Source organism: Micropterus salmoides, unplaced genomic scaffold, assembly GCF_014851395.1.
Source record: "Micropterus salmoides isolate LMB-PRFRI ecotype aquatic unplaced genomic scaffold, ASM1485139v1 Ms_hic_scaffold_17, whole genome shotgun sequence".
NCBI classification, from domain to species: domain Eukaryota; kingdom Metazoa; phylum Chordata; class Actinopteri; order Centrarchiformes; family Centrarchidae; genus Micropterus; species Micropterus salmoides.
Genome location: NW_024040817.1, coordinates 11,428,891 through 11,440,767, shown reverse-complemented (window position 1 = coordinate 11,440,767; position 11,877 = coordinate 11,428,891). Strand labels below are relative to the sequence as shown.

Genomic DNA, 11,877 nt, shown 5'->3' with positions numbered 1-11,877 from the left:
GGGAGCTGAATGTGGGGGGTTTGGAAGTCTGACTGTGGTCATGGGCACCTCTTTCTTCACACAGTCCCATCAATCTAAGTATAAAACAGATTCTCCACAGGGAGAGACTATATTTCACTCAGATTATAATGAAAGAGAGGAAAGAGGGGCAGGTAATGATGAGGAAAACACAAACTCTGTTTTTAGTTGTATCCTTCCGTTAGTTTCTGTAGTCGTAAACACCCAAACCTCTAACTTTATGCTCCCAAGACTCTCCGACATTTTATCAGTTCACCACACTTTGAACCAGAGAAAATGTGTTGCAGCTGATAGGGTCACCCTGAAAAACATGTTTCTCACGGTCCAGAGAACATGTGTAGCAGCGTTTAGTCCTTTACTTGCCCTCCCATTAATCTCTCTGTGTCATATCTAATGTTCGGCATGCAAAGTGAAGAAATGCTCAGCACAAGCACCTGATTCAGCAGCCCTGTCCTGCTTTCAGCCCCCGTCTTCATCTGACCCCTTTTTCAGATTAGCGATAACTCTGATTAGATATGACTTGAAATCAAAAATATCCTGCAGGGGTCCACGAGGATGTGATTGAGTTTGACAAGACATTGGGTTACCACAGTTACATAAAAATTTTAAAAGTCATGTTTTGGAGAAATTAACCACTGAAATGTTGCCGTCACTTTATCTTAAAGAGATTTTAATTTTACAAGATTTATATTTCAGTGTGAATGGTCATTCTTGACCTTCATCAGTGGATGAAGACCCTGAGCAGCAGTTTTGAGCTCTGGAAAAACAAATTTAACATATTCAATTTATATTTGACCTTTAAAATTCAATCTTGGAAATAATAGCTTGACAAAAAAAAAAACTAACTCAAGTCCACTTGAGTTAACTCTGTTAACTGATGAAAACTTTGAGATGTGGTTGAAAGCTCAGGAAAAACTAAATCTACATGCTTTATATGTGAGCGTGAAAGTCATAATTTAGCTTTTAAATGGTAGTTTGACAAAAAAATAAAAGAAGTCTCAACTTAATTAACATGACACCAAGCAAACAATATCTGTGGATGAAGATCATGAGGTTAAAAGCTCCAGAAAAACTAAACCTATTTGATTTATATTTTAAAGTTAAATTAAAGTTAATTCTCGAATACCTAACTCAAGGTCCACTTGTTAGCTTTTTGTTAGCCAGAAGCTGACATGACTTAGTGAACTCTAGCTGATGAATACCATGAGATGCAGTTGAAAGCCCTGTAAAAACTAAATATACACGCTTTATAAGTGGGCATGAAAGTCATTCTTAACTGGAAATAGTAGTTTGAAAAAATAAATCTGAACTCAATATCCACTTACTAGCTTTCCCCTCCTCAGAGCTTCACATGAAAACCGAGCAAAGACCTTCTACCACTGGAGACCATGAGATGTGACTGAAAGCTCCATAAACTAGATATTTATTTTTCCGTCACTGAATCCAAAAAACATAAATATTATATCTAATGTGAAAGTTTATAATTTTTTTGAAAGTAGTAGCTAATTAGTTTTTGTTTTGCTGGAGCTTGACATGACAACAAAGAAAACTCCATCCACTGATAGAAAACATGAGAAACAGTTGAAAGCTCCATAAAAAAGCTTGTATATAGACCATATGAGATTTTGTTTTTTTGTTGTCAAACTACCATCTCCACTTGCAGAGCTTTCAACTGCATCCAGTGGTCTTCAAGCTATGGCACAAAAGGCTATATATTAACTTTATATTATTTTGAATGTCAGTGTCCCATAATTGGCTATATGGTGTATAAAATAGTGATCACGCTGACATTTACACATTTCTGAGAGGGAATATTACATTTTGGCATGAAAATGATCAATATTTATAGAAAATAAATGTTATTGTCTTGCGGAGTTAGTCCAACACAATTAATATTGGCTTTCAAAACCCCATTTTATTTAAATTCCATAAGATGTACCACGTCGAAGCTAAGTTTTAAATTTTGTCCATTAATGTAAAACTATAACACACATAATGCTTTCCTCTGACTTATTTTACGCTCTTCTTCCTCTCTTTGACGTTTCTCTTTTACTATAACAAATCTGATATGTCAAGAGAAATTGAACAACACAGTCACATGGTTAGGAACAATCCTTTACTTTGTGGAGAGCCCCCCACACATAACATCGACATTAACAAGATTTACAAGGAGATTTACTGTCACACCCAGCAGTAAGACATCAACAACATTCTACAGGTAAAAATGAAATAAAACAGGACATCTCATAAGGTGCTTCATAATATACGACAGGAATGTTATGAAAATCATCTACATAATCCTACAGAGACACCAATACTGCAGCTACATATATATTCATACCATTATATAAAACAATCTACACAAAAATAGAGCAAATATTTACAGAACAGACTATTTACAACATCCAAAACAAGCTTAAAGATGAAAAGCAATATATATATATACTGTAAATATATATATTTATGCTAAATTAATGTACACATGGAGTGTGGTGAAATGTACTGGAGCAACGTGGCCGAAAATCACAAATTGGCCAATTGCAACAACTGTTCTTTGAACTGTTGTGCGTGGTGTGAGAGATCAGTGACTCTGTCCACCATCTCCTGGATGGCAGCCGTGTTCGGGTAGTTCAGGGCGGCCGTTTTAGTCGCAGCCACCACCGTCTTTAACAAGTCACACAGCACGTTGCTGGAGTTCATCACCCTGTTGGCGACCTCAGGAGCTGAGGCCTGCCTGGACAGAGTGTCTCCGATGAAGACCAGTTTGTGGGCGCTGAGGATGACGAACTTGCTGTGTGCCACGAAGATGCGAGGAGGCTGCCCGGTGCTGACGCAGCCGAAGAAGGCGTCCACAGCGCTGAGGAGCGTGACGAAGTGCTGCTCACACTGCTCGGAGTAGAATGTGAGCAGCTGGCGGTCCCGGGCACAAACAGGGGTGGAGGGGGACAGGGAGGAGGACGAGTCCGAGGGGGAGGCAGAGGTTATGCCCGAGTGTTGGTGTGAGATCCACTGTGAGATGTCGTTCTCCACGGGTTTAATCACTTCCTGCTCCAGCTTCTTGAACTGATTGATCTGTGAAGGGTGACAAGATTATTTTCCGAGCTGTTAACATTTACCACATCCTTCTGATTACTGGCATAAGTCATTGTGTGAGGTTAGTGCATTTAAGATTAAAACTCTGCCCCTTGCTATACGACACACAAAAACTAGAGCCGCAAAAATTAACTGATTAGTCCATTTTTTAAACATTTGTAATTTTTTAAGAAAAAAGCCACATTTTTTGCTCTTTTCCAGCTTCTCATTCATGAGGATTTGCTGTTTGTTTTTATCATATATGGTTTTTGGTTTTGGACTCCTGGTCGAATAAAATAAGCAATAAGATAAGGGCATCGCTTCAGGCTGTGAGAGGTTCTTTCACAGACTAAATGATAAGTTGATTAATCAAGAAAATAATAGTCCGGCAAACATAAGCAAACAAACCCACAATTGTCATTACATTCTGAATTAAATGTTGATAAATGCTGCGCTTGAAACCAGTGGGAGGAGAGCACAGACAGATTTCTCTCTTGAAACACCCCAAACTGTTCCAACTTCGGCAGAAAACTGTGTTCATTTAGAACCGCAATGCTCATTATAAGAATCTGATGTAGAAAACGTGTTTTCAGGGCTAATCTCTCAGTTGAGTTATTTTCTATGGCTCTGAGGAGCCATCTGGCTGCAAAAAAAGCCTCCAAATGTTCGATTCCCTCTGGCCTGACGTTTGTCTTGCAAACTCTCTGCACCCAGGAGACTCAAAAGGTCAACAGCTGTGTGTAAGTGAGGTACGGTATGAATAAATAAATATTTATGACTGATAATATAGAATCATGCAGAGAAAGTGAAAGTCTCACCTGTTCCTGGCCTAGCTGCACTTGACTCTGCTTGATAATGTTTTCTTTATCCAACAGCTCCTTCTGCTGACGTTCAAAGTCGTCTTTGCCCTGTGGAAGAAGACAAGTAGCTGAGAAATGCCCAGGTTTGACCTTTTGATGCATCCTAAATTAAGTAGACATACTTTCTGTAGTATAACATCAGTGGAAATAAAGCAAATAAAGGGTCTGAGGGTAGGTTATCAAACTTGGAATCCTAAAAAAACCTGAGTTACGGATTGGAGATTGAAGGCCATTTGTAACATTAAATCTTCAATTTAGTGGCTATGTATGGGCTGTACTTATTAAATTGACTTAACTTGACAGTTGTTGTGAATATAAGATGAAATACTGCCTCATGATAAAAAAACTATTTTTGTAAGAATCGAAGGTTTTCTCACAGAAACAAGACAGGCCATTTATTAAAGCTTTTCTTGACTATGGTAACACCTAGTTGTACACAAATTACCCAAATGGAAAAAAAAAGCAACAATTTTTTTCAACAAAAAACTTCGAGCCTCTGGATCATTTTAAAGTTGCAATGATCCCATTAAAATACTACGCATAAGGGCTTCAACATGATCTGAGTTAAATCTTTTTAGCCCAGACTTCTCTCACTCTAAGGGTTTACCTGCAGATGCACGTAATCATAGTCCTCCATCCAGCTCTTCACACACTTCTCGCTGTTGTTCATGTTGTCTTTGTCTTGGCTGGAGGGCACAGGGAAGGGCTTGGCCTTGCCTCTGTAGTTGTCGTTATCAGAGGAGGGGGAGGTGAGTGGGCGGATCGTGTTCTCATCAGGTGCGTTTCCGATGGAGAAAGACCCGTCCATGTGCGTCCGCAGAAACAGCAGCTCAGCATTGCTGCCTATGGTGGAGGCCAGCTGCTTGGTGTCATCGGGAACAGTCCTGGAGACCATGACGAAGCGATCCAGGTCGTCGCTCTTGTTGTGCTGCTTGCCAGATGACGCTAGGGTGTTCAGAGCCCAGCTGCAGTTCTCCAGGACTTGGTAGATCTGCAGGAGGATCTGCTGTGAATCCTCCAGGCGTCCCAGCTGCCTTCTCAGCTTACAGTGCAGGCTGGAGTCTGATAGAGCTGTGGCGTTTACTGCAGCCCCTCTACCAAACACAACAAAGTCCCCCAGAGCAGCCCGGACCCTGTCTAGCACTGTGCGGACGTCATTAGCGTGGCGCTCCATGAAGGGAAAGGTCCTCCAGTGAGGGGATGCTGCCATTGAATGTAACCCCCCGACTGAGGCCTCCACGGCCTGCTGCAGGCGGTACAACCTCTGGACAGCAGCGTCCACATCCAGAGTGAGGCGGCCCTCGGTGCCGGAGCCCGTGGAGGACGAGGAGGTGGACATGCTGCTGCGTGTACTGCCGGTGCTGGAGATCGACAGACGGTTCACGCCGTCCGTCATGTCTGCTACTGCCCGAGCATCCTGAGCAGGGATGTCGTAGATGCCTTTGCTTCCGTCTCTGTCAGCGGGCGAAGTTCTGTGCTGGGGGGGCTGCATGCCCCGAGGGATGTCGTATATGTCTCTCTGAGACCCTGCCCCTGAAAGAAGGGTGGGTGGAGGTACGTCGTAAATGCCTTCGTTTCCGTTGGTATTTTGGTGTTTGTGATGGGCAGGAGGCTCCACACTGGGGGGGAAATCGTAATGCGACTGGGGGCTCTGTGTGGGCTTGGTGACGACAGGTGGCGGTACGTCGTAGATACCTTCCTGTTTGTGTTTGAGAGGCTGCGGGAAATCGTAGTTTCCCTCCTGCAGGGCGGGGTTGGTCCTGCATGGAGGCACTGAGTAGACCTACAAGCAAAGACAATCATTAGGTTTACATCCAGTGAAAATTTACAACCATGCAGCACAATCAGTGTACGGTGGTGAAACACTTGTCAGACATGTGAAAACTGTCACAAAAAATGTCACAAACAAAGAACTGTGTCTCCTGTCCCACTCTGTACAAATAAAATCAGCCCCACAAAATGGTTCCATTTCTAAAACACAACTCAAGTTTCTTATAATCCTTCATCATTCAAGAAGTCATCAGACATTAATTTGACTAAAAAGATCCCTCAAATCATCATCATTCTGAGCAATAAAACAAGAAAAGGACTTTATCTACAATTTCACCTTAATCACAAACAAAGTTTCTTCTCTTCAGGGACACAAGTAAAACTTTCTGTAGCTAACAGCTCCTGTTTTTTATCAGACAGTATGTTCGAGTTTAGGTTTGTACCAAACAACACACTATTTTCCCTTGCACATCAGGAACTCGATGTTCGTAAGTACCCAGGTTAATCAGAGAAGTTAGGTTATGCAGTAATAAGTTTACATACATGTAATAACCTGGTTATTGAAATCCATGAGTAATCAGATTTCCATAGCTTTCTTATTCTAACTGTAGAAGGGACAGAAGCCACAGACCAACAGAGCATTCCCTCACAGTGTGTCTGTGTCTGAATTTGACAAATAGTCAAACGTTCAGTGGTGGAAACTGAGTTATTTAGACTTCTAGAGGCTGCTTTTGAGTTTGGAGGCTACAGTTTTAGCTGGACTTTGGAGTGAATTATTTTAAATAAATAAAGGATGCACTACTCCATGTAATTATCTCTCCATTCATAAAGTCTCTCTGCTCTCTGTTACTTTCCCTGTTTGCAGTCTTTGTCATGCACAAGAAATCTGAATTCTCCAGGAGAAAATCTCCCTGTGCACATCAGGTTTCTTAAATCCCTTACCCCTATTAGGAGACACAGTTTTAACGTTCACATGACATTTAAGAAATCAGCTTACTGGAAAAAGTTAACTGTAACCCGCTGAGTGCTCGAGAATGCACTAAAAATGTCAGCTGTTTTTCACAAGTTTGTACTACAGTTTGAAATAGAGGAAGTGAAATATCCTCTGGGTTGGGTAGAGACTATATTTGAAAGTCTCAAAGTTTCTGTCTTTGATTCCTTCCGCTCATGCAGAGTCAGGCTTACAACAAAGCTTTAACCTCCCACTAACTTGACAGAGCCTGACGTTCATGGCACAGAGCATGATGGAGCAGTGGGGTGAATAAAATGGTGGCCTGTAAGTGATTTCCATCAGCCTTGAAATGCACTCTTTACAGCTAGACAGGGCTGCCCAAACTGTAATTAAGAACGACGCAAATAACAGGTCCCAGCATATTTCAGGTTATTACAAACAAACTGATGGCGCTCTGCCTGGTCGGGTCTGGAAGTCGGATGAAATTTTAGAGGGCCTGGAAAGAGAAGAGTTATGTCCTTGAATTTTTTTCTCCTTGCCATAGAGTTCAGACACAGAACCATACTCATGGAGTTTTGGTTAAACTCAGCTGGCAGGCAAAGCTTTCATTTAGTGCTGCCACAAGAATGTCATAAATATGATGTTTGACGTATTCATTTATTACAGACAATTAAGAGAAATACTAGGAACTGTATCAATAAACATAAAATAACATTTTCTGGCCATAAGCAGCTACCACTTCCTTTGTTTGACTGAAATAAATGGAGTGTCTGACTGATGTGCCGTCTCATTGTGGTGGGAGATAGTAGATTCAACTACTTAAAGAAATGTTCTGTTACCCCTTGTGAAGAGGGAGGTATGTCATAAACTCCTTGTGTCCTGGGGTCCACTTGAGACGGAGGAACATCGTAGACTCCTTGGTTTCTGGCGCTCGGATACATCTGACCAGGTGGAATATCGTACACCTGAAACATGAAAGAAACATAAGAGGGTTAAACCTCACATGAAATGTAAACTATGAGTTCACCAAGAACTAATTTGTTCTTTAAAAAATGTCACTGATTGTACTTGAGAAAGGTAAATTGCAGCCTTTTATTTTGTAGAAGCTCCCCTTGTTTTGCTTCTAAATAATGCAATATACCATAAAACTAGCGAGTGAAACTAACATACTGAAGATGATCAGTTTAAGACAAGACGACAGAGCAAAACTTTCAAGGATCATTTCTGTTTGGTAGGAACATCATTTGGATTACTTTTCTGTGAGTTGTGTAATCCACCACAGCCAACCTCAAGCCTGCATTATGTTTAATGTTATTATGCAAATTTGATATAAATATATGTAGAATGTGATGGATTTCACGACCGCAGGAAGTTTAAAGAATCTGACAGAGTTTCTTTTTAATATACAGATATTAATGGATACACGTGGATGCCTGAAAAAGGTAGGAAACGTGTTAAATGTTTTTTAAACATAGCACCATGTTTGGCAGTATGGTTAACTGTAATGTAAAGTATGTGAGATTTGTTGTAAATGGGAAAAATATGCAAAACTCTGGTATGATCCATTAAAATTAAGAAAACTGACATTGCAATACATTTTAGAATATATGCAATAGTACATTTAAGCCAAAATCTCACTTGAATCCCAGTCACAATGTACAATGGTGGTGCTTCAAATTGTTAGATTTACATTAGACTTCATTAGGTCATACTGGTAAACTGCACACTTACCCCCTGTGATCTAGTGGGTGGGACATCATAGACGTCCTGCTGGTTGTGCTGGCCTGGGCTGTAGGTGTAGGACTGTCCCACTCTGGTCGGGGTCACCACCTGTCCGATCACAGCAGGGGGAGAGACAGACAATCAGAGCTGCTGTCTAAAGAACGACACCTGGGAAACAGCAGTGCTCAAGACATCACAAATTACAAAACACACTCCTCCTGCCACCCAGCTGTACATGTGTCCTCGCTCCGTTGTTTTTGCCTATCTTCATTCCCAGTCCTCGAGTGAACCAGGGACAGTACGTGATTACAGTTGAGGCACATATGTTCTGGCAACAGAGACGCATCAACATCCTCCCTGTTTCAGGATATTTGTAAAGAACCCAGGAAACCAAGAAATAAACAGAAACCTGGAGCTGCAGAGCAAAGAGTCTGACCTGGGACCATTTTACTTTAACAGGGCTGTAACTAAAAATTATTTTCATTATTGATTATTTTTCCAATTAAAAGATTACTTGTTTTGTAAGTAAAATGCACAGGTAAAATGTCAGAAATTAGCAAATAATGGACCAAGGTGAAGTCTTTGATGTGCCTTTTTTTCCCGACCAACAGCCCAAAAACCAAAGATAATCAATTTACAGTGATATAAACAGAGTAAAGCAACAAATCCTGACACTGGAAATGTGTATAGGGCTGTATTAGCAGCAAAACCTATGAGTGTAGTGAATTAAGCAATGCTTTTTATTAGTTAGAAATTCTACTTTTATTTTATAAAAGGAGCCTAAAAGCTAAACTATTTAGAGCAATAGAAAACTGTGAATACATAACTAAAAACTGATGATATTTCAACCAAGGGCTATACTTGCCCGCAACCCTGCATAAGCGGGTTAAGTGGGTATGGATGGATGGATGGATGGATGGGCGGGTACTACTAGAAAACAGACAGCATGCAGTTCAACTAATAAAAACTAAACAAAACATAAAACTAATGCAGTTCAGTTGAGCAATAAAATGAGCAAAAGTAAAACTTCAGCAGCACTTTCTGAAAACAATAAGGCATTTTAAACCTATGCTTTTTAGCCAGCAAGGACTTCATCTGAATGGAAGATGATTTATGATTGAAAGGGTATTCGAGAAGGACTTTTATCGTAGTACTGGCTAGATTGTGAGTTTTTAAATCCAGGAAGAATCTGTTGAAGTCATCATTGGGTCATTGGCATTGATGAACAGTCCTGTTATAAACCCAGGAATTTTTTGCTGTAGAATTTAATACACCTTTAAAATATTTTACACTGTGGTGCAGAAAAAGTATGTGATTACTGCTTGGGAAAAAAAACAAAAAAACACATTCTGTTGGTTTCACCTATGCCGTGACATTTTTGCCCCTGTTAATTTTTTATCACCTTTTCCCTCCTCTTTCCCGTCAGTGCTAATCAGTCCCTCCACACCTCCTAATCCCAGTGTTTCCATCCCCCCTCCCCCCCTCTGCCAGACACCCTCCTAAAAGCAGAGCCACAGACCTCCTTGCTGTGTCAGACAGACAGAGGAATGTTGGGAATGTCCTTCACTGAGCCCAGTACTCCTTTCCTGCCCCCACGCACCACTATCGCCACACTGGAGAGAGCAGGGTTCATTAATAGAGCTCGAAAATAGGAACCATACTCATGGCTTCCTGGCAGAGAGGAAAATCATCATTGAGGTATAAGACTTTAGTCCCACTATCCACTCATGAGTCGCAGTATAGCAGAGTTAATATCCTAATACCATCTCTTGTACTGTGGAGACATTTATCGGAGTGTGAGCAGTAGGAGCCGTAGCCTCAGCCAACTCAGAATGGGATTAATGTTTCTGAGGAAGCAGCAGAGATGAAGAGGAGGAGGAGGGGGGGGGGGGGGGGTTGTAAAAGAGATTTATGAAAAAAGGTAACAGACGGAGAAAGTGAGAGGAACGGAAAATGAGAGTACGTCGCCTAGTATGGAAAGGAATGCCATTCATCTAGGCCGTGAGTCTGACTTAACAGTAGTGCATATGGTTCTCATAAGACCAATCTGAACAAGCCTGTGGTGATTTAAGGTGCTCATTGTTGGCATTCCTGTTCCTGCATACATCATCCCCAACAGGGCCTGTGGGGTCAGAGCTGAAACACACACCGTGGTCTTTAAACGCGTCAGACCAGGCTTTGGAATAAATAAATAGCTAAAATAAATAGCTTCGCTGCTTTTGGTTCTTGTCACGCTCTTGTCCCTTGCACACTTAAGAAAAAGATATTCGGTCTACTTTATAGTATACACAGTGCAGTGATGGAAACCACGTTATTGTCATTTGTTCATGGATGTAGCATCTGGATGTGTAGTACTGTGAAATGTTCATAGTTGGGTAATTTGTTCATATGATCTAAGGGTTCAGGGTTTTTAAAAGGCCCCTATTAATGTAAAAAAAAAATAAAGACAAAAACAAATTATAATAATAATTGGTAGCAGTTCCTGTAATGCAGTGTACCCATAGGTGTACAGACAACTATCTCTAGATTACTAGGGAGGAGAACTTAGTAATGTGATGATTGTCAGGCAACTTCTGGGGTATAAGGACTGCTTTTTCTATAATTTCTAAGTGTATTTATGGATTTTTATTTGTGATGGACAGATATATTAATATCATTAGAAAGTGTACGTCACACTGAATCTAAAAATATGTGCATCATGCCTATGTGTCCAGATTTGACTGAGTTACGAGTCGGAGAAAGAGTGCAAATTTTGACAAAATTTCAACAATAATGTGCCTTAGCAGCTTTAGCTTTATTCACAAGGCCTGAGAGCTGCCTTACTAACTTTTATATATTTTATTTTTATTGTTTGCAAAGTAAGAATGTCTTAGAATATAAAAAAGGCAGAGCATGTAACCAGACAGCACATAGAGAGCAAGTCTTAGTAGCTACAAAGTGATGCTTGGTGAAAGGTCACTTTAGCCAGGCTGTCATCCCTGCAGGTTGAGCCTGTGTGCTGACGATAAGGTGTGGGTGTCTGGACTCAGCTGTCACATGCAGATGGCAGCGAGGTGTCTGTCAAAGACCTCACTGACCTTTTTCCACAGGTACATCTCATTGCTCTGAATAGCACTTGTCCCATCAGTGGCTCCTCTCAGCCACTGCCAGATGCGCATTGCTCATTTATTTCCCATCTCCGCCCTGTGTTTACCCAGCAGGCTGTTGCTCTGGCGCTGCTGTAATTGCTGGTGGGTAAACATTTACCGCGTCCAATGAGGTTGGCGCTTGCATGGCGGTGGCAGCTCTTTCAGAGAGAGATGACATCATGAAGGGCCGAAGCGATTGAGCAAACATTTGCTCCCACTCAGGTGATGGGCTCTTAGGATTCCTTCACGGAGGAGGCAGAGCAAATGGAGTCACTAAAGAGGGATCAGGTTTAAACTAGTGCCCTGAGGAGCTAAATAGATGCCTTTTTAACGCTCCTATGTGTTATGGTGAGTG

At 41.3% G+C, this 11,877-nt stretch overlaps 1 protein-coding gene across 2 annotated transcripts in view; it reads right to left on the bottom strand.

The window, feature by feature from the left end:
* Positions 1 to 2,115: 2,115 nt before the first annotated feature.
* Positions 2,116 to 11,877, bottom strand: part of nedd9 (neural precursor cell expressed, developmentally down-regulated 9) — a 33,023-nt gene continuing 23,261 nt past the window's right edge. For both annotated transcript variants that reach the window (XM_038724994.1, XM_038724993.1), the window contains exons 3-7: positions 8,404 to 8,502; positions 7,512 to 7,637; positions 4,558 to 5,733; positions 3,909 to 3,998; positions 2,116 to 3,090 (exon numbers count right to left, since the gene is read on the bottom strand). In XM_038724994.1, coding sequence (XP_038580922.1) covers positions 2,542 to 3,090; positions 3,909 to 3,998; positions 4,558 to 5,733; positions 7,512 to 7,637; positions 8,404 to 8,502 — 2,040 coding nt within the window. In that variant the 3' untranslated portion in view covers positions 2,116 to 2,541. The remainder of the gene's footprint in view (positions 3,091 to 3,908; positions 3,999 to 4,557; positions 5,734 to 7,511; positions 7,638 to 8,403; positions 8,503 to 11,877) is intronic.